Raw genomic sequence first — 25,772 nt, 5'->3', positions numbered from 1 at the left:
CTAATCCAGACATTATATAATGCTTTCCTGACAATATGATTTTTAAATCCTTTATGAACTTTAACCTTGTCATACCACAAATATGCATGCCACCCAAAGAAATTATTAAAGCCTTCCAAGTCCAATATATCAGTATTCTCAAGGAGTAGCCAATCTTTCAACCAGCAGAAAGCCGCTGATTCATAATACAGTTTAAGGTCTGGCAGGGCAAATCCACCCCTTTCTTTCACATCAGTTAGTATCTTAAATTTTATTCTTGGCTTTTTGCCCTGCCAGACAAATTTGGAAATATCTTTCTGCCACTTCTTGAAACAATCCATTTTGTCCAATATTTGTAATGTTTGGAACAAAAACAACATTCTGGGCAATACATTCATTTTTATAACAGCAATACGACCTAACAAGGAAAGCTTCATATTTGACCAAATTTCTAGATCTTTTTTTACTTCCGTCCAAGTTTTCTCATAATTATCTTTAAATAAGTTCAGATTTTTAGATGTCATATTTATACCCAGATATTTCACTTTCTTAACCACCATTAACCCTGTCTCGTTCTGAAACTTTTCTTTTTCCGTTATTGTTAAATTTTTCTCCAAAACCTTCGTTTTACACTTATTCAGTTTAAATCCTGCCACTTGACCGAATTCTTGAATTAATTCTAAAACTCTTTTAGTACTGGATTCAGGCTCTTGTAATGTAAGTACCAAATCATCTGCAAATGCTCTCAGTTTATAATGTTTCGCTCCGACCTGTATTCCTTTAACCAACTGGTCCTTTCTGATCATATTCAGCAAGACCTCCAGGACCGATATAAAAAGTAATGGAGAGATTGGGCATCCCTGTCGTGTTCCTTTTTCAATGGTAAACTCTTCTGTGACCACATTATTTACAATTAATTTTGCCTTTTGTTCAGAATATATCGCACTTATACCGTTTTCAAACCCTTGACCTACCCCCATCCCCTGTAGATTTTTTATCATAAAACTCCAAGAAATATTATCAAAGGCTTTCTCCGCGTCCACAAATATCAGAACTGCTTTAGTGTCAATGTTCTCTTCCAACTGTTCCAAAATATCGACTAAGTTCCTTACATTGTCTGATAAATGTCTTCTCGGGAGAAAGCCTGCTTGATCCCCATGAATCTCCTCCATCAAAACTACTTTCAGTCTTTTTGCTAAAATGTCAGCAAAAATTTTATAATCCACATTCAATAGGGAGATAGGACGGTAGTTTCTAAGTTGAGTCTTTTCTATCTCAGTCTTCGGTATAAGTGTGATAAAAGCCTCTTTCCACGTATCTGGTGCCCTCTTTCCCTCCAATATATCATTACAAACTTCCTTCAAAGGTTGTATCAACCACTCTTTCAACACCTTGTAATATTTGGAAGTCAGTCCATCCGGTCCTGGAGATTTGCCTATAGCCATATTCTGAATGGCGGCTTCTATTTCTTGCTCTGTTATTTTCTGGTTCAAGATTCTTTTGCTTTCTTGTGTGATCCTTCTCAGTCCGTTTTTCTCCAAAAACTGTTCTATCTCAGTCTCTTTCTGAGGCCCTTGTGTGTAAAGTCGTCTGAAGTATCTCTGGAAGCAGTCTCTAATTTCTGTTGGTTTATAGATATTCTTTCCATCCACTTCTAAATTTGTAACAGTATTCAATTTTTGTCTCTTTTTTATCTGCCAAGCCAACAATTTGCCACATTTATTAGCTGATTCAAAAGACTTTTGTCTCATTTGTTTAATTTTCCATTCTATTTCTTGGTTCGTCAGTTCCAAGTATTGTGATTGATAATATTTAATTTCTTTCAAAATGTCCCGAGATTTTGGATTTGATCTCAATTTCCTTTCTCCATCCTTTATCTTTTCCAGGATTTTTTCTTTCTTATAATTCTGGCTTTTCTTTTTAATTGTGTTCTGTTGTATCAAAAATCCTCTCATCACTGCTTTACTTGCATCCCAGATTATTCTTTTTTCTACTTCAGTCCTCATGTTAATTTCAAAGTAGTCTTTTAATGTTTTTTGGGCCTTTTTACAAAACTCCTCATCTCTAAATAATGAGTCATTCATCCTCCATCTGAAGGTACCAGTTGTTGTAACATCCATCACCATCTTTACCGCATTATGGTCGGAGCATGTTTTGGGGCAGAATTCCACTTTTTTTTATCTTCGGTGCCATTTCTCCAGTAATCCAAATCTGATCAATTCTGGTCCAAGTCATTTTAGCTTCAGAATAGAAGGTTCCCTCTCTTTCAAGTGGGTGTTTTACTCTCCAGATATCAACCAAGTTCATATTGTCAGTCATTTCAAAAAAGCTTTTTGGGAGTCTTCCATCTTTTGTAACTACCTGTCTTTGAGATTTGTCCATATTGGTTGATACTACTCCATTCATATCTCCCAATAATATTAAGTTTGTATCCATATAGTCCATCAGTGTCTCGTGTAGCTTCTTAAAGAATTCAGCTTTCCCCTCATTTGGTGCGTAAATTCCCACAATCAAAAATTTCTCTCCTTGAAATTGAATTTCGATTGCCAAATATCTTCCTTGTTCATCTTTAAAAATTTGTTTCGGTTGCAATTTTTCCTTCGCATATATCACCACTCCTCTTTTTTTAACTTTGTCCGATGAAATAAATTCTTGTCCCAATCTTTTATTAATAAGTAATTTCCTGTGTATCCTCGTTACGTGGGTCTCTTGTAAACAAATCAAGTCCAATTGTTCTTTTTTTAATATGTAAAACACACTTTTTCTCTTTCGGGGAATATTTAGACCGTTACAATTCCAACTTAGAAGCTGCAGAGCCATGGTCGTTCTATTTATCTTCTCCTCCTACTGCTCCAAGTAGTTCCTCTTCCTCTGAAGGTGGTTTCGGTATATATGGTAACTTGTCTTCGTCCAAAATTCCTCCTCCTGGATGATCTTGTCCTGGTTCCGCCTTCTTGCGGAGTTCCTTTTCGTGTTGGTGCAGAAACTTATCTTTGTCTTCCACCGTTTTTATTCTCCTTTTCTTTCCTTTATATTTGAGGGATAAGCCTTGAGGATATTCCCACCTAAATGGTATGTTATTCCTTTTCAGTAAGACCACCAAAATTTTATACTGATTTCTTGCTTCCAAAATCTGTTTCGGGATATCTTTAAAAATTTCCACGGAGGAATTTTCAATTTGCAAAGTTCTTTGGTAGTGCAAATCCAGAATTTTGTCCCTCTCTTCCTTTGATCTTAATGTTATCAAACAATCTCTTGCTTTGTTCCTTTTTTGTCGTGTACCAAGCCTAAATGCACTTTCTATCTTGAATTCTTTCTCCTCTAAATCCTTTTGCCAAAACTCCGAAAATTTTTTTGTTAAATAGTCCACCAGGTTGTCTCCTTCACTCTCAGGTATAGCCCTAATCCTTAAATTCTTCTCCTTCCTCTGCATCTCAATCATCGAGAGTGCCAGGTCATGGTCCTCCAACTTCTTGAAGACCGGCGGGAACCTTTCATCAGTTGCAGTTGCAATTTCTCTAGCTTCCTCTGCTATCTTACGGATGGTAGACGATTCCTCAAGTAGCTTTCCAATATATTCTGTGTTAGAATTAACTTTGTTTCCAAGTTCAATTATACTTTTGGTGTTTGCATCAATTTTTCCAGAAATCTCTGCTACAGATTTATTTGTTTCAGCAACTTGTTTACTAGTTTCAGCACCTTGCTTTTTTAATTCTGTACCTTGCTTTTTAAGCTGGTCTAAAGATTCATTGATTTTTGCAAGCACTTTCGAGAATGCCTCCTCAGTCATGACTTTTGTCTTTTCTTGAGGGATGGCAGCTGCTCCTGAGGCTCCAGATGTAGAAGCCTTTCTTTTCATAAACAAGTCAATTTTATATTGTTTGCCAGATCTCAAGGTTTTTTCCTGTGGCTCTCCTTTGTCTTGTTCGCTTGCCATCCCGCTATCTCAAAGCCAAGGTCATTCCCATGCTCATTCTGAAGGAAATCAGCCCTGAGTGCTCCCTGGAAGGACAGATCCTGAAGCTGAGGCTCCAAGACTTTGGCCACCTCATGAGAAGAGAAGACTCCCTGGAAAAGACCCTGATGTTGGAAAGATGGAGGGCACAAGGGGAACGGGACGACAGAGGACTAGATGGTTGGGCAGTATTCTCGAAGCTACGAACATGAGTTTGACCAAACTGCGGGAGGCAGTGGAGGACAGGAGTGCCTGGCGTGCTCTGGTCCATGGGGTCACGAAGAGTCGGACACAACTAAACGACTAAACAACAACAACAACAAACCACTTTGCAGTTTCCTCTTAAAAAAAATTAAATAAATAAAATATAAATATAAATAAAACAACACAAGCCAAAACACAATCCATCCTGTAGATTTAAGTATCTGTCCACAGTCGCCTACTTGTTATCGGAGGCCCGGAATCCACATTCCTTTGTAAGAAAATATGAAACAAAGGAAAACCATTTTTGCTGGCAACTCCCCCAAAAAACCACCAGTGTGTGTGTGGGGGGGGGGTGTGACAAGAAATTTGCCGCACTGGGTACCACCTGACCTTCCTACGCTTCTGTATATAAAGTAAATAACTGAATATAATAACTTTCTGGGGAAAAACAATAGTGGCAGAAATGCTTGAAATATACATTATAAATAGTTACTGGATACGTCACCATCAATGAATCATGCTGTACAAAAAACTCGCAAAACCTGAATTCCACTTTCTTCTTCCTGTTAGGAACCTGCTGCCTTTTCTCTCCTGTCCCACTTTTCCTATTGCCAGGGAGATTCTCCACTTCCAACATTCATCCATCCATCTCCTCTTCTCTCCCCTCGAACTCACCAGATCTCTCTGAGGGTCCTGGGAGAACACACCCAGAGGTTGTGGGGAGGGATGCAGGAGACAGTCGGATCAGGTCAACCGTCCACCTTCCCCCTTCCATCCTCAATAGGATTGCAGGATCTGCCTCTTGAATCCTTCCTGAGGTGCTCAGAAGCCTAAAGAAGAAGCGGATTCCTGGGAGATAGAAGCAAATGGAGACTCAGAGCCCTTGCAGGGATTTTCCTTTCAGAGGGGAAGCCCCCTCCCCATCTGTGCTTCTCCAACCCGCAGCTTCCATGGTAGAAGAGGGGTACCTTCCTCCCGAACCCCACCTTGCAAGGGAAGTGGAGCCATGTCTGAAAGAGGATCTTCTTCACAACTGTATTAAAAACTTTCCTTTCCAGACCACCTTTTCTCCCTGTCACCCTCTGGCATTGCAGGCTCCTTCCATTTTTCCTTCTGCTTCCCCCCTCAATCCCCCCCCCCCCAGGTTACAGGAAGGGCCTGCAGCTCAGGGCCAGAGCATCTTCTTGTAGGCAGAATGTCTCAGGTTCAATCCTCAAAGGTAGGTCTGAAACAGGCTCCATCCCTCTGGAACCCCAGAGAACCACTGCTGCCAATCCGGGTCCTGACCCAGGGGGTGTTTCTCAGCATCAGACCAAAGCTTCTCCTCTTCCCAGTTTTAAAGCCTTCCCTCCTTCACTTCCCCACAGACTCTGCCCCCCTTGAACTCCACAGTGGTTACTTCTCTCTCTCTCTCTCTTTTTAAATAATATTTATTAAAGTTTCAAAAAAAGCCACAAAAATGAAAAAAGAAAAGAAAGAGAAAAGATAAAATAAAAAAGAGCAGAACATACAAAATACAGAAAAATAAAAACAATTAAAAACATTTCCTTCTTTCCATGTCTTATCTTTCATTTACTTGTTTCCCTGAGCTCCTCACACCTCCCTTTTTTGTATTCTAGTTCAATTAAATATTCCAGCAAATCCTTTTCAACTTGGTTTTTATCCTGATAATTTATCTCCGTGTACTATCAATTTTACATTCTCATTTCACCAATTAAAAAATCAATTTTTACCTAATCTTTTATATCGTTTCTGCTAAAACCACATTACTCCATTCCAACATCCTTCTAACATTCCTGGATCTTACAATGTTTCTGTAAATAAATTTTAAATTTTTTCCAATCTTCTTCCACAGTGGTTACTTCTCAGTAGAACGGCAAAGAGCTGGGCTGCAGATTCCTCCGACCAGATTTGCAGCCTCTGCAACTGCCTCATAGGGGGAAAAGAAATACAGTACCCAGAAGAGTTGTTGTGCCCATTAGACCTGGCTCCCCGGACCAGGCCTTGTTTCTGCTACTAAAGAGTTAACAACAATTTGAACGTTTTGGTGGCTGGCTCTCTGACAAATTCTATGATTCCATGAATCCACCTTCTAGGGAGGGAAGCGGGGGTGGGAACAGGGCTGCCCCCTCCCGCTTTATGGATGCCTCTTAAAGGAGACTGCTGAGCGGGAAGGAAAGGTCAAGGCAGCGCCGCAGCCTCTCCGGCTTTTTCCCCACCAGCGCTGAAGACGCACACGGTTCCCCCCCCCAAACCGTGTCTCTGCCCCCTGCCAATGCTGTGCTTCCCTCCCCAGGGATGCCTCCATTCCTCCCTCAGCCCCCCAACTTCCTCTGCCCTCCTCCCTGAGTCTCCCCTGCGCCCTTGGCACGGCTCACCCCTCGCCCTGCGCCGCGCGCCCTACCTCTCCAAAGCGCACCGTCCGGAGGGACTCCCCAAGACGAGTAGGGGAGAGGGAAGCGATGGAAGGGGGTGGGTCTCTATCCAGCGCTCTCTTTCTCTCGCTTCCTTCAACCCTTACATGGACTCCCAATGTCAGTCTCTCCGGCAAATGTTACTCACCGAAGGGGTGGGGACGGGGACCGGGCTATGCGGCGGCGACACTTCGGGTTCTTTTTGGAAAGCGCTCGCCCCTAGAGCTACGATCGCAAAGCAGCCCCTACCGGTGTTTGGATAGAAACAGGACGTGACGTCTCAAGAAAAACAAAGGTTTTTTGGGTTTGTTTCATCAGAGCTGAACACATACGCATACACACTCTCTCTCTCTCTCTCTCTCTCTCTCTCTCTCTCTCTCTCTCTCTCTCTCTCTCTCTCTCTCTCTCTCACACACACACACACACACACACACACAGCAACCATGCGCTGCAGCCTGAACCACAATAAGTGGGAGCTGGGCGTGTTTAGCCTGGAGAAGAGGAGGTTAAGGGGGGCTATGATAGCCATGTTCAAATATATAAAAGGATGTCACATAGAGGAGGGAGAAAGGTTGTTTTCTGCTGCTCCAGAGAAGCGGACACGGAGCAATGGATCCAAACTACAAGAAAGAAGATTCCACCTAAACATTAGGAAGAACTTCCTGACAGTAAGAGATGTTTGACAGTGGAATTTGCTGCCAAGGAGTGTGGTGGAGTCTCCTTCTTTGGAGGTCTTTAAGCAGAGGCTTGACAACCATATGTCAGGAGTGCTCTGATGGTGTTTCCTGCTTGGCAGGGGGTTGGACTCGATGGCCCTGGTGGTCTCTTCCAACTCTATGATTCTATGATTCTAAGTGCTAGTGCACTAGTGGGACCACAAGTGAGATGTGCATCCCAGTCCTATACAATTCTATCTGCAAATGCTCCAAGTAAGGCTTTAACTTTTTGAACTTTGACCTGGAAACAGATTTCATTGCGAGCATCTGGGTTCACTTCTCGTACAATGCTTTTCCTATTGCCAGGGAGTTTCTCCGCTTCCAACATCCATCCATGTCCTCTTCTCCCCTCCCCTCGAACTCACCAGATCTCTCTGAGGGTCCTGGGAGAAAACACTCAGAGGTTGTGGGGAGGGATGCAGGAGACAGTCTGACCAGGTCAACCGTCCACCTTCCTCCTTCCATCTTTGATAGAATTGCAGGATCAGGCTCTTGAATCCTCCCTGAGGCAGTGGCGTAGCGTGGGGGGTGCAGGGGGGCCCGGCCGCACCGGGCGCAACATCTGGGGGTTAGGGTTAGGGGGCACAAATCCACGGGTTAGGGGGCACAAATTAATTGCCTTGCCCCGGGTGCTGACAACCCACGCTATGCCACTGCCCTGAGGTGCTCAGAAGTGGAGTCTTGCTTGTTATATATAATGAGCTGAAAAAGGTATTTAAGTATACCTTTACTAAGAAACCAGAGGCCTTTCTTCTGGGCATTGTCGACCAGAAGGTGTTAAAGAAAGATAGAACATTTTTCATGTATGCAACAACAGCAGCAAGGATATTACTTGCTAAGAACTGGAAAACTCAAGATCTGCCCACACTGGAAGAATGGCAGATGCAACTGATGGACTATATGCAATTGGCGGAGATGACTGGCAGAATCCGAGACCTGGGAGAAGAAAGGATTGAAGAAGATTGGAAGAAATTCAAGACTTATTTGCAGAAATATTGTGATTTAGTGGAATGTTAAAAAGGATGCTTGGTTATAAATAATTGGCCATCACTAAAATAGATCAGGAATTGATGATAAGAAAGATTAAGAGAAACAAATTTGTAGGAGAATTACTTTATTGTATTTAAGTAAGTGACTACAGATTTGGAAATAAGATGATAATTTGCTTGACAAAAATTTATTAATGATGTAAGTGGGAGCGGGAGACGTGAGGAAGTTCAAGGATATTATGAAATTTTGTTAAAAAAAAGCAATAATGTTTACTATCACTGTATTCTTTTTTCTAAAAACTCTAATAAATATTTATAAAAAAAAAAGAAGAAGTGGAGTCTTGCTTGAAAGAGAATTTTCTTCATAATGGCATAAAAAACTTTCCTTTCCTTTCCTGTCCACCTTTCCCCCCTGTCATCCTCTGTCATTGTAGGATCCTTCCATTTCTCCTGCTTCCCACTCGAACCCCCCAGCCCCGTAGAGGAAGGGGCTGTAGCTTAGACAGAGCAACTGCCTGCATGCAGACGGTCTGAGGAACATCGGCAGAGGGTCTGTCAATATAATGCAGCCTTGTTTGTTTGGAGCTGGTGCTGAAGAATTTATAACAATTTACTGCCAAACGTTCTCCTCTTCGCAGTTTTGAAGTCTTCCCTCCTCCACCTCCCAGCCACCCACCTTCCTTCCTTCCTTCCTTCCTTCCTTCCTTCCTTCCTTCCTTCCTTCCTTCCTTCCTTCCTTCCTTCCTTCCTTCCTAAATCTACCCTGCTATGGAGCCTGATCAGAGTCTGTGCCCCACCCCCAACCCCACATTTAATGTCAATCAACTTTTTTTGGGGGGGCGTGGGCCTCTCAAATATTTTATTTGGGCAGGGGGCGATGGGACCTTGGCGTCTAGGAGCTGGCTCCTATGTCTCTTCTCCCCCCTTCTCCCCGGGGAGTCTCCCCTGAACCCAGAAAGACTTCCAAGGAAGTCTTTTTGGGGTGGGGGGTGTCTCTTCGTGCTTTTCCTCCCAGTCCCTCCCCCCCTCAAACCCCACGCTGCATTTTTACCTATTTGCTCTTTCTGCCCACCCGCTCCCCCTTGCTCGCTATTTTGGTTTCCTGCAATGTAAAGATCCGAGAGTGGGTGGGGGCTGTAGTCCACTGATGGCGACACTTTGGGTTCTTTTCCGAATGCAGAGACCCCCCCCCCAGCTCCGGTCGTAGAGCAGCTCAAGAATTTGGGTGTGTGTGTGTGTGTGTGGCGTTTTAAAAAGCATCAAGAGACCAGCGCCTCTCAGCACTGGAAGCAGAGGACAGGAAATGAATGGAAGTCTCAGAAAAGCACCGACTTGAGCAGGGGTCAGCAAACTTTTTCAGCAGGGGGCCGGTCCACTGTCCCTCAAACCTTGTGGGGGGCCGGACTATATTTTTTGGGGGGGAAAGACAGAATTCCTATGCCCCACAAGTAACGCAGAGATGCATTTTAAATAAAGGCACATTCTACTCATGTAAAAACACACTGATTCCCGGACTGTCCCTGGGCCAGATTTAGAAGGTGATTGGGCCAGATCTGGGCCCTGGGCCTTAGTTTACCTATTCATGGACTTGAGAGTCAGGATTGTATGGTAACTGATGAGGGGAGAACTAGCCCCCTTTTGACGTAGCCAAGAATGAGGCAGAGTGATTTCATAGAATCGCGGTCCCTGCTACCCATGTGTGTTCGCACAGTAATAACGGGAACTTCCATGCGAATCCTTGAGGCTCGGCTTTCGCTTCAAGGCTCCCGCGGAAAAACAGAACAATTTGCACAGCTCTACAGTGGGCAATAAAGGGGCGCGGGTGGCGCTGTGGGTTAAACCACAGAACCTAGGACTTTCCGATCAGAATGTTGGCGGTTCGAATGCCTGCAACGGGGTGAGCTTCCGTTGCTCGGTCTCTTCTCCTGTCAACTTAGCAGTTTGAAAGCACGTCAAAGTGCAAGTAGATAAATAGGTACCGCTCTGGCAGGAAGGTAAATGGTGTTTCCGTGCGCTGCTCTGGTTCGCCAGAAGTGGCTTAGTCGTGCTGGCCACATGACTCGGAAGCTGTATGCCGGCTTCCTCGGCCAATAAAACAAGATGAGCGCCGCAACCTCAGAGTCGGCCATGACTGGACCTAATGGTCAGGGGTCCCTTTACCTTTACCTTTACAGTGGGCAATAAGACTGTTTAGTCTAGATTACGAATCCTTTCTGGGTACCATCCTGGCTCTACCCTTTTCCAGACTTCCTGCAAGCATAGAAATGTTGTTTACTTGCAGGAAACTTGTGTCCTTCAACGCAGCATCAAATGCAGACAGAGGTACAATTGCATCTTAGAGGGGAAATGTAGAAGTTATCCTTTAGAGGCTCTCTGTGTGTGTCCTAGCCTTGTAACCTGAGGAGTGGTGGGGAGGCAGGTGGGCAGAAAGGAGGAGAAAGGGTTGAGATGTACAGAGTCCCTCTCTGTGAAACCCCCAAGAGCCATTGCTGCCAGTCCGGGTAGGCAGCACTAACCCAGGCGGACGGATAGTGTGACTCTGAATAGTACAGCATCCCACGTTTGGAGCCCCCAGACTCCCATGCAGAGGTGGCTTCAGCTTCTCTTACACATGGGGCAGGGGCGGGGAGGGAGGCGCAGGAATCCAGCTTCCAGGGAGCAATGTCACCCATGGCCCTAGGCATTCATGGTTGTGGGAGCTTGGAAGGAGGAACAGAGGAAATGCTTGCATGCATTTGATAGGCTGCTGCTCGTATCTGTAGGTCTTTATGCAGAACTTGGATTTTAGGACTCTTCATGCGCTACCCTCATGCACCAGCCATGGCAGCTTTTACGTTTCACATGGCTCCAGAAATAAATTACTGAAAGATCACTTTCACAACAGTGGTACCTTGGTTGTCAAATGCCTTGGTAATCAAATACCTTCGTTCCCAAATGCAAAAAACCCGGAAGTAAGTGTTCTGGTTTTCGAACGTTTTTCAGAAGCTGCGGCTGTCAGCTGTTGTTTCTGGGGCGCCTGCCCCAATCAGAAGCTGCGCCTTGGTTTTTGAACATTTCAGAAGTCAACCGGACTTCCGGAATGGATTAAGTTCGAGAACCAAAGTACCCAGGGCCGTCTTTACCCGGGGGTGCAAGGGGTGCGGGGCACCCGGGTGCCAAATTCTGGGGGGTGCCAGGCGCCTGCTGCTGAAGCTGACTAAGCTCTGCTTGGCATGGGCTGTGTTGGCGAAGGCAGCGGGCGAGAGGACAGAGGAGCCCTTTCTCAAAGGATGTCTGGATAACTTTATCCTTGATACTTCTAGAGTTGAAGAGTAGCAGGCAGTCACCTGGAAAAAAAATATTTTCTACTTACGGTGATTTAACCCTGAATGCATAGCTTTATCCACTTCAGCTGGTTGCAACAACATGGTTGCAAGCGCCTCCGTTATTTTTCCATCTGAAGCGGATATTTTTCTTTTAAAGGGCATCCGTTTGAAATTTATATAATAATAATAACAATAATTTATTATTTATACCCCGCCCATCTGGCTGAGTTTCCCCAGCCACTCTGGGCGGCTCCCAATCAGTGTTAAAAACAGTACAGCATTACATATTAAAAACTTCCCTGAACAGGGCTGCCTTAAGATGTCTTCTGAATGTCAGGTAATTCTTTATCTCTTTGACATCTGATGGGAGGGCGTTCCACAGGGCGGGTGCCACTACCGAGAAGGCCCTCTGTCTGGTTCCCTGTAGCCTCACTTCTCGCAATGAGGGAACCGCCAGAAGGCCCTCGGCGCTGGATCTCAGTGTCCGGGCTGAATGATGGGGGTGGAGACGCTCCTTCAGGTATACAGGACCGAGGCCATTTAGGGCTTTAAAGGTCAGCACCAACACTTTGAATCGTGCTCGGAAACGTACTGGGAGCCAATGCAGATCTCTCAGAACCGGTGTTATGTGGTCCCGGCGGCCACTCCCAGTCACCAGTCTAGCTGCCGCATTCTGGATTAATTGCAGTTTCCGGGTCACCTTCAAAGATATTGAGTGTATTTTTCAGGATATCATCACTTGTTATCCCTAACAGAAATGCCTCTTTGGGGAAATGTGATCTTAAGAATCTTTTTAAATTCTGTATGAATCATCTCCCAGCATTCCTTAGCATATTTACACAGCCACCACATATAGATGAGGGTTCCCTCTACCTCGTGGCACTTCCAGCATAGATTTGAGAGGGGCAAAATTGCACTCAGCTGCCTAATTTCGGTTTGTGGGGACAGCTCCTGTTGTTCTGAAGAATTTGAAGTTAGGGTCACCACTCTGAAGGTGTAAGGTTTATCAGAAAGAGATGTCAAATGACAGGCAGCTTCTTCAGCTATCATACAGATTCTAGATTTAGAGTTTGCATGCTAGTTAGACAACAACATAAGACACCAGAATTTGATTAGAAAATGAGGTTTTATTATCAGAATCAGAGTCTTTGATACAGAAAAGGAATCTAAGCAGCTATGATAAGTTATGATTGAAACAGCAAGACCACAAAGCTGCTTCCAGAGAACTGGACCTCTCCCCAGATTCAGCTATTTCCGAAGAGGAGGCAACCTATTTGCCTAAAAACACCTGCTTGTATACTATAAAATTGCCTCTGCCAAGCACCCTTTGTGATGTCAACCTGTTAAACATTTCCTTTGGTTAGCGTCGATTCCAGGGCATATTTCCAGAAGGTCCTTAGCATCTGCATCCCAAATTCTGTTGATGGTGCAAAACCTAAGCCCACTTCCCATTTCTTCATGATCTAGGATTTCAACTGCACACCTAAGGCAAATCTTAGTCTGGTCAGCTGAATCATTAATGATCAGCATTGGGGGGGGGGATCAACATTCATTGTGGGTGCATCAGTTAGGAGTTGGTCAGAGAAAGGAGGCATGGGAGTCATTGGTTGGAATGAATCTACACAAAACGGTAATGGTCATTTTTCAGTCCTAATATGTGTACCCATTTTTCCTTATATAATACCATTATTATTATTATTATTATTATTATTATTATTATTATTATTATTATTATTATTAAAGTCATTCCCTTTGGAGCCTTTTGGGAAATAATAAGTCTGGGATCCAGGTTTTTTCTTTTTAAATCCCCAATTATTTAATATCTGTAGTGCTAAGAATTAAATGCAATGTTTAGTCTTTTGTCTTCAGGTGCTCCTTCATGTTCAGATCAGGCCTCAATATAATAATGTAGCACTTTGGCATGAAGATGCAGCCCAGGAGCCCAGCACTGGAGGCCAAGATGGAGAAAACCTGAACGGCTACCATGTATTTCCCCTTGGTGCTCAGGTAGGTGGGCACAAAGGACACCCAAACACTGCAGAAGACCAGCATGCTGAAGGTGATCAGCTTGGCTTCATTGAAGGCTCCAGGCAGCTTCCTGGCCAGGAAAGCCACTGTGAAGCAGGTGGCAGCCAAGAACCCCATGTAGCCAAGGGCAGCATAAAACATGGCAACAGACCCTTCATTGCATTGTAAGGTAATCTCTCCAGGCTGGGAGTGCTTGTCAGAGTCTGGGAATGGGGGAAAGATCCCCAGCCAAGTGGCGCAGATAAGAACTTGTACACTGGAACAGGAAAGGACAATGGAGTTGGCTAAACCCTTCCCCAACCATTTCCTCACCCTACTCCCTGGCTTTGTGGCCAGGAAGGCCAGCACCACAGCAATGGTTTTTGCCAAGATGGAAGAGACGGCAACTGAGAAAATGATGCTGAAGGTTGTTTGTCGCAGAAGGCAAGTCATTTTTGTTGGCTGGCCGATGAAGAGGAAGGTGGACCAAAAGGAGAGAAGGAGCGAGATGAGGAGGGTGTAGGAGAGATCCCGGTTGTTAGCTTTGACTATTGGAGTTTCCTTGTATTTAATGAATATTCCAAACACAAGGCCAGTGGTTAAGGATAAGAAGAGGGCAAAGGAAGTTAGGAGGCTCCCTAGGGATCCTTTATAGGACAGGAAAGCGATTACTTTGGGGACACATTGATCTCGCTCCTTGTTTGGATGCTGATCTTCTGGACATTTGGTGCATTCCTTGGCATCTGCATAGAGAAAGAGACTTCAATATCCTCATAGCATTAATACATCTACAGCAGTCTGAACGTTGTCACAATTGTGGGGAATGCTTGCAATATGGGAGAGATCAGGAAAGAACACTGTGTTGTTGGGAAGGAGAGAGGTGCAGTGCTTAAGGATAAGAAAACGCCAAAGGAAGTCGTGAGGATTCCCAAATGCTCTTTATAGGCTAGGAAGGGAATAACCTTGGAAACACATGGATCTCTGTCATTGTTTGGATGCTGATCTTCGGGACCTTTAGTGCAATGTCCTGCATCTGAGAAGGAGAGCGACTCCAGGATTATTGACATCAAGCTTACATCCACAACCGTCTTTGCTGTATTGCATTCGATGGTATTTGTGACAGAAAACAGGAAGGAGCAGAAGCGATAGCAAGAGGAATGTATCTATTGGCAGAGGATATGCTTTGTACACAGAGGCCTATATCTGACATAAATTTAGGCCTACTTGCACCCATTTCAACTGGTGTACCCTGAACATTGCACAATAGGATTCCTTCTACAAATCTGCTTTATGTGTTTCATATCTTCCCCAAAGTGCAGCACATTGTGGAGGATTCACTGTGCATGATAAAGACTAGAAGATGTCTTTAAAGACTGACCTGTTCCCCAACCACATATAGAGCAGAGGTTTAAAACCTTCACAGAAAATGTAAACAAATTCAAAATAAAGCCAGAACAGGTAAGAGCTTTTGTCTTACTAGGATTCAAACTCAGGTTATTGGTTCTCATCCTGTCCACCACTACCTTAAGGCACCCATCCAGAAGAACCAGAGGAAGAAAACCTCATTCATGACAAGGCCCCGGGCCCCGCAGTTCCCTTATATGATAAACACACATGGACACAAATAATTTAGGTTAATGGGCTAATCGGATCCTTTTAACAGGATACCCTTATCGAGGAGGGGCAGATGCTACAACCTCCCCTCCCATCACAAAGGCCTACCCAATGCCTAACCTTACAAAATTGTGACGATTGCTACAAGGTAGGCGAAAACCAAATGGCTGGTGCCAATTTGCCAAGTGGAACAATTCCTACCCCGCCCCATCAATATGGTAGTCGACATATGTCCATAGCAAGGTCGCTGTCATAGCAACGCATAAAAAGAGGGCAGGTGGGCTAGGCAAGATCCACACAGGAGGCAAAAGGCCGCCCACTGGCTGCACAACAGTTTAAATGGCCTGTGGCCATGCCGATTGGACAGCCAGGGGTGTGACGTGGCTGGGAATCCCCATGATGTGGGCAGCATCCCTCCACCCCCAAGCCGGGTCACTGGGGGTCCTGGATGCTGGTATGCAACACTGCCCCCCAGGGAAGGGGAACGGATATATGAAAACCACAAACAAACAAAGCACAGTACAACAGCATCAACATTCAGAGAGTGGAGAGAAGCATTGATAACAGCATGGCCCTCATTAAAACTACCAGGGCATTGTACAAACTGAAATAATACATTTTTAAATGTAAAAAAATCTCAGAACCAAGCAGGGAGCACCAGCATTCTAGAGAGCAAGTCATTAAACCAGACGATGCGCTGGACTGGTTGAACAGCTAAAGATTTGTTTGCCTGATGCTGGAATCACATCACAGCTAGTGGCAGCTGAGGCTCCCTGGCAAGGCCATCCCAGTCACTGTTGTTACCACTTTGTACTTGCTTTATGAATACAATTTTATGTTCTTCTCTGCCATGGTATTTTCCCCCTCCCCCTTTAACGTCAGGCTTACAGGGTTTTTTGTTTGTTTTGTGTTTTGCAAACAAAACAAATGAAATACCTTCCTGAGTCGAGATGGTCCCTTCTGCGCATGGAGTGCAAGCATAGCAGCAAACTGGCTTTCCTTCCTGAGTCTCCTTGGCGTATCCAGCGTGGCAGCTTTTGGTGCACCTGGAACGAGGCACGGTCTGTCCAGAAAGAGATGGAGCGTCACAGGAAAATAATTAGGAGTATTTGCGGTTGGTGGTATACATTCAAAGATTTGTGCTTCAGACACCGTGAAAACCTTGCTGGGCAGCCTCTTTCTCAGGCAACAAAATGTTCTGGGCCAGCCGTGGCAGAACCTGCCCTTAATCCTCCCCAAACAGGGCAGGTTGGGGGAGCTAAACACTCATTGGCTGGTGCTGCTATGGGAAGGTTCCTTTGTACAGTGCAGCCCTGTAGATCAGGGATGAAGAACCTGCCACCCTGTAGATCTTGCTGGGCTACAGCTCCCATTATCCCGGACCATGACTGTGTTAGAATTCCTGATCTCTGATTGCAGTCATGGGATTTTTGTCTTTCACATGACGTGATATGTTTTGACTCCACAGAGTGGGAATTGACAGGATGTTTGTGTTACTGTGTTCCGTGAAGTGGGACTATTGTCCTTTGTTCTTTTTCTCTTTGCTGTCTGATGCTAGAGAGAGAGGGAGCCATGTTGCAGTGCTCCGTGTGGGCTTATATGTAAATAAAGTAGATTAGCCAACATGCTGAGTTGCTGGGGTTCTGTCATGCAAGTGGTGCAAACTCTGCGGATCTCTAAGTGTGCCGGTGTCGGTTGGCATCGGTCACTGTGATGTTCGGGCTGAAGAAAGCTTATGAAGCTCCCGAACGAAAGACCAGGAGGGAGAGAACATGCCAGTCAGGCATGTGTCTCTGCCAGAGTCCTACTCGAGTGTAGGCTGAACTCCTGACAGGCTGTACTGGCAGGGGCTGATGAGCTTTTGAGTCCTACAACATCTGGTTCCGCATGCCTGCTGTATGTGTTTACATTGCGTCCCAGCATGCTCATATTATTTGAGCTTGACACATGTCACAGACAATAAAATGATACACATCTCCCCAACCTTCTTAAACCTCTCGGGCCATGAAATAGCATCTGGGTTAATGGTGAACTTCAGGTCTGAGGATGTGCATCCCTCCATACTTCCAATCTTCACTCTGCCACGAGACTTATTGGGAAACTGCACCCAATTGATGATGTCAAAGCTGGCTGGCAGCTCCCGACTCTCATCCAAACATTGCCCCTCAATGGAGGTATTAGTCAGCTGGACTTCTCTTAAGAAAGGGTGAAGCTGAAATGACAGAAGAAACAGCAGCATGTGTGGTAGGTAAGACAAATTCACAGAGAACAATGCTATCGATAGCTACTAGCCATGGTTAGCTAGCTAGCTAGAAACTTTATTTGCATTAGCCACTAGCCATAGCAATAAAGTAAAATATACTGGAAATCGAGCTAAATAGTTCGCTTTAAAGGTAAAGGTAAAGGTACCCCTGCCCGTACGGGCCAGTCTTGACAGACTCTGGGGTTGTGCGCCCATCTCACTTAAGAGGCCAGGGGCCAGCGCTGTCCGGAGACACTTCCGGGTCACGTGGCCAGCGTGACATCGCAGCTCTGGCGAGCCAGAGCTGCACACGGAAACGCCGTTTACCTTCCCGCTGGTAAGCGGTCCCTATTTATCTACTTGCACCCGGAGGTGCTTTCGAACTGCTAGGTTGGCAGGCGCTGGGACCGAGCAGCGGGAGCGCACCCCGCCGCAGGGATTCGAACTGCTGACCTTTTGATCGGCAAGTCCTAGGCGCTGAGGCTTTAACCCACAGCGCCACCTGCGTCCCTTAAATAGTTAGCTTTAGCCACAGATAAAACATGTGAGCCAATAGGCTTTCTTTTGATTAAAAGAAAAAGGAGAACCTGAGGAATGTTAGAAATTTAATCACATAATGGATCTTACTCTATTTTTAGCTCCTGCTAAAAATATTATTTTTACAATTATATTAAAATTAGACTAATCCCCAACCCCATCTAAACATTTATCCTACCACCCAACAAAAACAAAAACAGAAAAATGCCACAGATTAAAAACTATTTTAAAACATTGAAAAGCATTTTCGACATTTGCCCCAACCCCAGTTTGCTTCAGTGAGTCTGGGCTTCTTCAGGACTGGCAGCAGGGCAATATGTCCCTCTGGCGTCCCAGGAGTCTAAAGCAGAGCAGGTGAGCCTGGTCCCTGTTCTCCAGGCCAGGTGGAAAAAGGCCTTGCAGGGAGCAGCCCTCAGCACTCCCAGCAGGGTGTTTCATATTGGGACTAGCGCACAACTCATCCGGACTCCTACATATTTCTATTAGAAGTAACCCTCACTGAATTCAATGAGCTTACTCCCATGTAAGTGCATATAGTACTGCAGCCATAGTGGCTGATCATGGTTGCTGCTGCTTTCTGCTATCACAGCTTAGTAACCTCCTTCTCTTCAGCATTTTAAGGCTGGCTACTCATTATCATTCTAAGGGACGCGGGTGGCGCTGTGGGTTAAACCACAGAGCCTAGGACTTGCTGATCAGAAGGTCGGCGGTTTGAATCCCCGCCACGGGGTGAGCTCCCATTGCTCGGTCCCTGCTCCTGCCAACCTAGCAGTTTGAAAGCACGTCAAAGTGCAAGTAGATAAATAGGTACCGCTCCGGCGGGAAGGTAAATGGCGTTTCCGTGCGCTGCTCTGGTTCTCCAGAAGCGGCTTCGTCATGCTGGCCACATGACCCGGAAGCTGTACGCCGGCTCCCTCGTCCAACAAAGCGAGATGAGCGCCGCAACCCCAGAGTCTGTCACGACTGGACCTACCGGTCAGGGGTCCCTTTACCTTTTACCTTACTCATTATCATTACGGGTGTAAGCTGAGTTCTATGTTCGTTTCATTTTTGAAGGAGAGCATATTCCACTGTTAGGCAAAATGAGATTGGCTACTCAAAGTGATAGATTTGGGGCACCACTGAAAGAGAAATACCTGCCAAGGGTGCAGCCTCTGATGTTCCAGCCTGCTTCCTCCACCCACCCTCAGGATCTGTCTGGATCTCGATGAATGAGCCATGTTCAAGGCCCAAACCACTGCTTGGACACTGTTGTACGTGCTGTAGCTGTCCTGGGAGAAAACTCTCTCAAGCTCCTCCTCCTGCAAAGTCTCCAGCTTTCCTCCCTCTGTGCATCTTGTCCAGCCTTTCACAGACAACACATGCTTTGAATATGAACAATGAAACGCTCTTTTCCAAAACCGTTCAAGAACAGGCGAGAACGGATTATAGTAGTCATATTTCATCCTTATGGCGGTCTTCGTTACAAAGGACAAGGAACCCCAGAGGTAACGGAAATCAACAAACAAGTACATGTTGATGTCCCAAAAAGTTGTTGTGATCCAGAGCTTTGACCCAGCGTGTATTGTTTCAAGAAGGGTTTGCAAAATTGCAATCAGATCAAATTCGTGTTGAGAGTCTGCATAGTAAACAAGTACGCTAACTTGTCTCCACACGTCACGCGATTCTCTTTTGAGTAACTCGTAGTACGGCATCGTCTTGAGGACTCTCTTCGAAATGGCAGCACAAATTCCATTGTGGGTCAGCAGAGGTTTCAAGGCGCTCATGAACCTCTCTCCATTGTCAGTGTCTGGAGCGACGAGACCAACCCATGTCCACTGGAAGTGCAGGAGCAGCTGGACAATCCCCAAGCATTGCGCCTCTTCTTTTGGGACCATCCGGTAGACAAAAGGGAACTGAGTTTTATAATCAAGAAGAAAGCCGTAACTGACCTAGTGAAGGAGGGGGAAAAGATGGATGATACGTTTCCAGGACAATGATCAAATACTTGTTAATCTGGAGTTACTAACATGTATCAGCAACCTCCAAGGGTGTGCTTGCCATTGAGTGCCAGTCTACTCAAGCCGCTGTGCCCAGCATTAAAACAACGGCATCCCCATCACAGTGCTTTACTTTTCCCCATAGGACTGAATGGTGATCTTTACTCCAAAGCAGGTGATGAACAGAGATGCTCAGCATCAATATACTTCGGTCAGGGTTGTTTAGCAGCACAGTCTTACATATATCTAGGAGAAAGAAAGAGGCAAGGATACCCAATGGGGTGCACAGGTGTTGCGTTGCGCCTAACATTGGGGGCCCCGTCACACATGCATGATGTCAGATGCGTGGCTCACAATGTACATGCCGCCCCTCCTAATCCAGCCAGGCCAACTCAACCCGCCATCCCCCACCCATCCCCCAGCACCCGCTGCCTTACTTCCATTTGCAGCTGCCACCACAAGGCTGAGACCACCTTTGTGTGGTTACTTCCTGCCACTCCAGGAGGTCCATGGAGGCACCTGAGCACATTTTGAGATCGCCAGCACTCCTTCCTGGAAGGCGCCCTGGTGACCCCCAAAGGGACACGCTGGGCCAAGACCCTGTGCATTGCCGTGTCTCTGACAGTGATTGCCAGTGCGAAGGCCCCCTCAACATTGGGGGGGCTGGGGGCCCTGCCAAAAGATATTTAGGGGACACCTCAGCCCCCTGGAGCTGCCACGGCTGCTTGAGAGCAGCTCCTCTATGAATAAAGGGACCTTTTAGTTTGGAGAAGAGGCAAAGAAAAGGAGACACATATAATTTTTGGAAGATTCAGGGCAGATCAAAGAAGGAACTTCTTCGCAGAGTGCATAGTTTAACTTGGATGGTTTTAAAAGGCAATGTTCTACCTCCACTGTTCAAAGCAGTATGCACTGAATATCAGTTGTGGTGAGTCACAAGTCTTGTTGCAGTCAAGTTCTGCTTGTGAGCTTCCCATTGGGACATCGGGTTGGCAATGGTGAGAGTAGGATGCTGAATTAGATTGGCCTGATCCAGTCAATTCTTAAATGCTGTTAATTGCTAAATAATGGCAATGTAATAGACAGATTCAGGGGAGTTGTTACAGGTAAAGTTTCCTTCAGAAAAATGGAAGTCTTTCTCCAAATAGGAGAACAAAAAGGAACATAAACTTCGGCAAAATAAATGTTGCAAGTCACCAAAGGATCTGCAGAATTATACAAAGTTGATTTTCGCCCAATCCATCATACCTGTGGGATTTTGTAGATGCCTGACATGGTTGAAATCTGGCTGAAGATGTCAGAATTAGCACGTTCAAGAACTGCCAATAGGTTGTTCCGTCTTCTGCAATTGTAGTTCGGAATATTGATTTCCCCACCAGCCAGCAGGTCTAGCATGACATCGGAAGTGATTCTGCTATCACAATAGTTCTCATAGATGTTGTAGCCCAGTGTGATGTTGGGCAAAATCCTAGAATCCTGGTTGATCTTCTGAATGGTGAAGAAGAAGGATAACATATGCCAGTACCTTCTGAATTCAAACCTGCAATACAACAAGTACCGGTATTTATTACCCTGAGATAAAAATGACACTTAATTCAGGCAATATTTCCAATTACAAAACAGCAAATTAAAAAAACAAACAGTAAATTTAATTCATGTTGGACTTTGTGATATATATATATATATATATATATGCAGGTTTTGGTGTCCTCGGGTGTCTTCCCGTGTAAAAGTTGGGGTGTCTAGGCGACGTTTCGACGAGGTCTCACTCGTCATCTTCAGGCTGGTGCTTTCGGCTTCTTGTTACTGGAACAGAGCAGGATCTCAGTGTTTGAGTTCCTATAAATACTGTTGAGGGGGTGTGGTGTATAGCCTCCAATGTTCTGGGCAGAGAGGAAGTTCCCAGGCTAGTGTGCCTTTTCTTCTTTTGTTCCTTAATTACTTGAGGGATATCTTGAGTGATTTCTTGAGTGATATCCTGAGTACCACTTAGGTGGGTCATTAGGTGTGGATTAGTTGCTAAAGTCTTTGTGTCTTGACCTCTTGAACTTTGTGAAGAGTTTTTCTGAGAAGATGGCACCTCCGGATGCTGCACCCCCCTGCAATCCCTACACAGATCTGGCTGACACAGGCCACAAAACCACAGCTCGCCCCTATACACGAAGCCAAGCCAGAGCACAACTAAGTGCAGTACAGCCATCTTCTCAGAAAAACTCTTCACAAAGTTCAAGAGGTCAAGACACAAAGACTTTAGCAACTAATCCACACCTAATGACCCACCTAAGTGGTACTCAGGATATCACTCAAGAAATCACTCAAGATATCCCTCAAGTAATTAAGGAACAAAAGAAGAAAAGGCACACTAGCCTGGGAACTTCCTCTCTGCCCAGAACATTGGAGGCTATACACCACACCCCCTCAACAGTATTTATAGGAACTCAAACACTGAGATCCTGCTCTGTTCCAGTAACAAGAAGCCGAAAGCACCAGCCTGAAGATGACGAGTGAGACCTCGTCGAAACGTCGCCTAGACACCCCAACTTTTACACGGGAAGACACCCGAGGACACCAAAACCTGCATTCCTGTACCCGTGAAAATCTACGAAAGCATATATATATATATATATATATATATATATATATATATATATATATATATATATTGCTGCAGAGTACAGAAATAAGTAGTTTGGCAAGACTGCTGGTTGAAATAAAAAAAGGAACATTATGAGTATATGCTTGCCTGTAGTCATCATCACAAAAGGTTCAAAATGAAGGTCCAACACTGACTGGAGAAGGAAGAAGGAAGAAGGAAGAAGGAAGAAGGAAGAAGGAAGAAGGAAGAAGGAAGAAGGAAGAAGGAAGAAGGAAGAAGGAAGTAAAACCTGAGAGAAAGTAATCTGCATGGAGTTACTTAAGAAGGAATTGGAGAGGGAAGAATACGGTAGATTGTCTTTCTGCGTACCAACCCCCAATGGTTTAGGTAACTTACTGAATGCATTGCAACTTTGCTCTCAACAATTTTAAAAGACAGGTGACAACTACCACAATTTTAAGCTGTAGAATTAACAGTTCCTAAACAGTTCAGATAGAAGAGTTTGGATTTGATATCCCGCTTTATCACTACACTAAGGAGTCTCAAAGCGGCTAACATTCTCCTTTCCCTTCTTCCCCCACAACAAACACACTGTGAGGTGAGTGGGGCTGAGAGATGTCAGAGAATTGTGACTAGCCCAAGGTCACCCAGCAGCTGTATGTGGAGGAGCGGGGAAGCGAACCCAGTTCACCAGATTACGAATCTACCGCTCTTAACCACAACACCACACTGGCTTTCTAATATCCAAGTTGAAGCCTGGCTGTGAAATTAAACCAATGTTGGTGGCTGTGGGACTTCAGAGGACAGGGCTTTCCACAATGCAGAGATAATCATTTGCACAGTGGATTTTGTCCTACTTTCTATAGAAAAGCGGCAACTCAGTGCTCACTCAGGAACATTTGCTCCCATTCTATTAAGAAGCTTTGTGGGAGGAGAAAGAGGGGAGGCTGAACCTTCATTTAGATGCTAGATAAACCACATCCTCACATAATATGCTGTTCAAAATGAGCCCTCTGGCTGGAGAACCCCAACGGGGTACAGTTGTGTTCATGGGGCCCATCAAAGGACAATTCAGAGCCAACATTGGGAGAGTGTTTGACTAGAAGTTTGGGATTGCCAAGTAGCAAGGGACATCAGGTGAAGGAGTGTGAAATCAAGCAGCGTATAGTTTCTTACTCAGAAATCCTTATTAACGGGGGGCTGGAGAAAATGTATGGTTTAATTCCAGCACCTTTTGGACATATGACGCCCCCAATGAGGTAGTCTCCTGGCCTGTAATAATTCCATGGGTCACTTTCATCCCTGATCAAATTCAATGGGCATTTTGCCTTCAGCACCCCACAAACTGCCTGGGGCATTGGCAGCAGCAGAAGCAGTAGGAGCAGCAATATCATTCTGAATCTGCCTGCAACAGTTGCCTCCCTTCTGACAGCAATAATTTTAGATATACAGATCGAGTCCTGCTATTGAAAGGTACCAATAGTAAACCTCACCCACTTGTCCCTACCTGCTCCAAATATCAGTGGTAAATGATATATTTCTGAAACCGTTCCTCCTTCAGGCTTAGTGCAAGAACTTGCCTCATTGCCCTTAATTATGGTGTTTCCAGCCATTGGGGAAATCCTTGGAGTTTTGGTAAGAAGAATGGTGTGAATCACTGTAATTTTAATAATTATAAGGAAGAAGAATTGCCCAGCCCTCTGGTCCATCTGCTTGGGTGAAGCAAAATCTTCAGAACTGGAGAAAAACATGTTTTTTGGAACTCACTTGGGTCAGAGAGGGAGGGCAGGTAGCCTTGACAAGCTTTCCATGAGAAACATCTTTGGAATTGCTAGGACCAAAATTTCCTCCCTTCCTTCCTATATACAAAGAATGCAAAGCAGTTGTCACACTGCAATTCATGTGGCTGCCAGTAGGTGACATGGTGAATGAGAAAGCAGAGCAGGTGCCCAGGCAAGCTGTTTCTTTTTTAATTTTTTTTTAATTAATTTTTCTTCAATAAAACAAACAACAATAAACAACAATAGCCTAAATTAGACAACATAAACTAGCCATTACAATTTTTCAATTATTACAACATCTTATTAATGTCCCTATTATCTACACATGTTGACCTCCCTCCCTCCCTCCCGATTTCGGGCTTCTTGGTAAATCTTCCTTTTTTGCAGTTTCGTGGTTAATACAACACACGTCGTAAGATTTATGTGATACCTGCTGTGGTTTTCAGATTTCTGAAATTTCCTTCAATGTATGTTATAAATTTGTTCCAACCTTTTTGGAATCAAATTTTTGTGTGTCATTTTTGCTAATTCGATATATTAAAATAGTTTTATTTGCCAATCTTTAACGGTTGGGATGCCTGGGTTCTTCCATTTTTGTGCTGTTAATATTCTAGCAGCCACTGTCGCATATTGGAATAGTGTCTGATCTTCTTTTTTAATTTCGTCCCCAATTATTCCCAGTAGGAAGGCTTCCGTTTTTTTAGAGAAGGTATATTTGAGTATTTTTAAAAATTCATTATATATGAGTTCCCAAAACTTTTTAATTTCTTCACAAGCCCACCACATGTGGCAGAAATTCCCTTCTTTAATCTTACATTTCCAGCATATTTTATTTCCCATTTTATACATTTTTTCTAATTTCACCGGCAAGCTGTTTCAAGGAGTATGGCAGGTCCATCAGAGAATCCATACAATATATTTGCCTAGAGTGTGGGAAGAGCATCCATAACCTAATGATGTCACCAGTGCTTTTTTCAAGAAAAATAGGTGCTGGAACTCACCATGAAGTTGTTACAGTAAGTCTCCAGATGACTCAGGGCAGCCATGAACAGATGCTGGTGCATCTGGTTCTGGTGTAAATCAATTAAATGCACCCCACCTCCCTTGTTCTCTTAGATTCAGGCAGATGGTTAGGGCAGCTTGGAACGGCCCTGTGCACACGCAATGATAGAGGTCTGGCTGGTAAGCTTAAAGCCTACTGCTGCTAAATGGGAGGGAGAGTGAAGAAAAGGAAATATTAATTGGTCCCATCCTGTAGCTTGACTACTCATCGCTAGGAGAAGCTAGGAACTAGGTGGATTCACAGATATAATAAAAGCGTAGGCTCGTGCACTCTGGCCAGCTTCCGTTTTGAGTTTAAATGTTGTTTAGGCTTCTCAGAAGTATGTAAAGGCATGCCCACCTGAAAGGACTGAGGTGACAGGGAGCGGCCACCGAAACCATATAATACCGGT

At 44.8% G+C, this 25,772-nt stretch overlaps 3 protein-coding genes across 12 annotated transcripts in view; 1 reads left to right on the top strand and 2 right to left on the bottom strand.

The window, feature by feature from the left end:
• The window catches only part of LOC309364657 (uncharacterized protein), a 38,418-nt gene extending 30,649 nt beyond the window's left edge, over positions 1-7,769 (bottom strand). For 5 of the 10 annotated variants that reach the window (XM_081902376.1, XM_081902375.1, XM_081902374.1 and 2 more), the window contains exon 1: positions 4,814-4,944. Coding sequence is in view for 5 of the 10 variants with exons in the window: in XM_081902368.1 (XP_081758494.1) it covers positions 4,814-4,987; positions 5,125-5,146 (196 nt within the window). In the remaining 5 variants the exon portion in view is untranslated. Of the gene's footprint in view, positions 1-4,813; positions 4,988-5,124; positions 5,162-6,542; positions 6,660-6,700; positions 6,773-7,633 lie in introns of those variants that run through there. The other 5 variants (XM_081902368.1, XM_081902370.1, XM_081902372.1 and 2 more) reach the window with 4 other exon arrangements.
• Positions 1-25,772, top strand: part of LOC309364552 (uncharacterized protein) — a 419,096-nt gene that overhangs the window by 300,693 nt on the left and 92,631 nt on the right. The gene's annotated exons all lie outside the window — the stretch shown is intronic.
• LOC309364458 (vomeronasal type-2 receptor 26-like) lies at positions 13,376-21,475 on the bottom strand. Its single transcript, XM_081901778.1, has 5 exons — positions 21,190-21,475; positions 19,099-19,893; positions 17,168-17,395; positions 16,120-16,246; positions 13,376-14,312 (listed from the first exon to the last, which is right to left on the bottom strand). Exons 1-5 carry the CDS (start codon positions 21,454-21,456, stop codon positions 13,414-13,416), a joined length of 2,316 nt encoding a protein of 771 aa, XP_081757904.1. The 5' UTR covers positions 21,457-21,475; the 3' UTR covers positions 13,376-13,413.

The sequence above is a fragment of the Podarcis melisellensis genome (assembly GCF_964234715.1).
Source record: "Podarcis melisellensis genome assembly, chromosome: 2".
Taxonomy (NCBI): domain Eukaryota; kingdom Metazoa; phylum Chordata; class Lepidosauria; order Squamata; family Lacertidae; genus Podarcis; species Podarcis melisellensis.
This window is presented reverse-complemented; position numbering and strand designations above follow the sequence as displayed.

Coding starts and splice junctions, on each gene's coding strand:
- LOC309364458 (XM_081901778.1), bottom strand. CDS start 21,456: ATGTTATCCTTCTTCTTCACCATTCAGAAGATCAACCAGGATTCTAGG. Junction 17,396..19,098: donor AGAGGCTGCACCCTTGGCAG/GTATTTCTCTTT, acceptor CTGTCATTTCAG/CTTCACCCTTTCTTAAGAGA. Junction 14,313..16,119: donor GACCATCTCGACTCAGGAAG/GTATTTCATTTG, acceptor TTCTCTATGCAG/ATGCCAAGGAATGCACCAAA.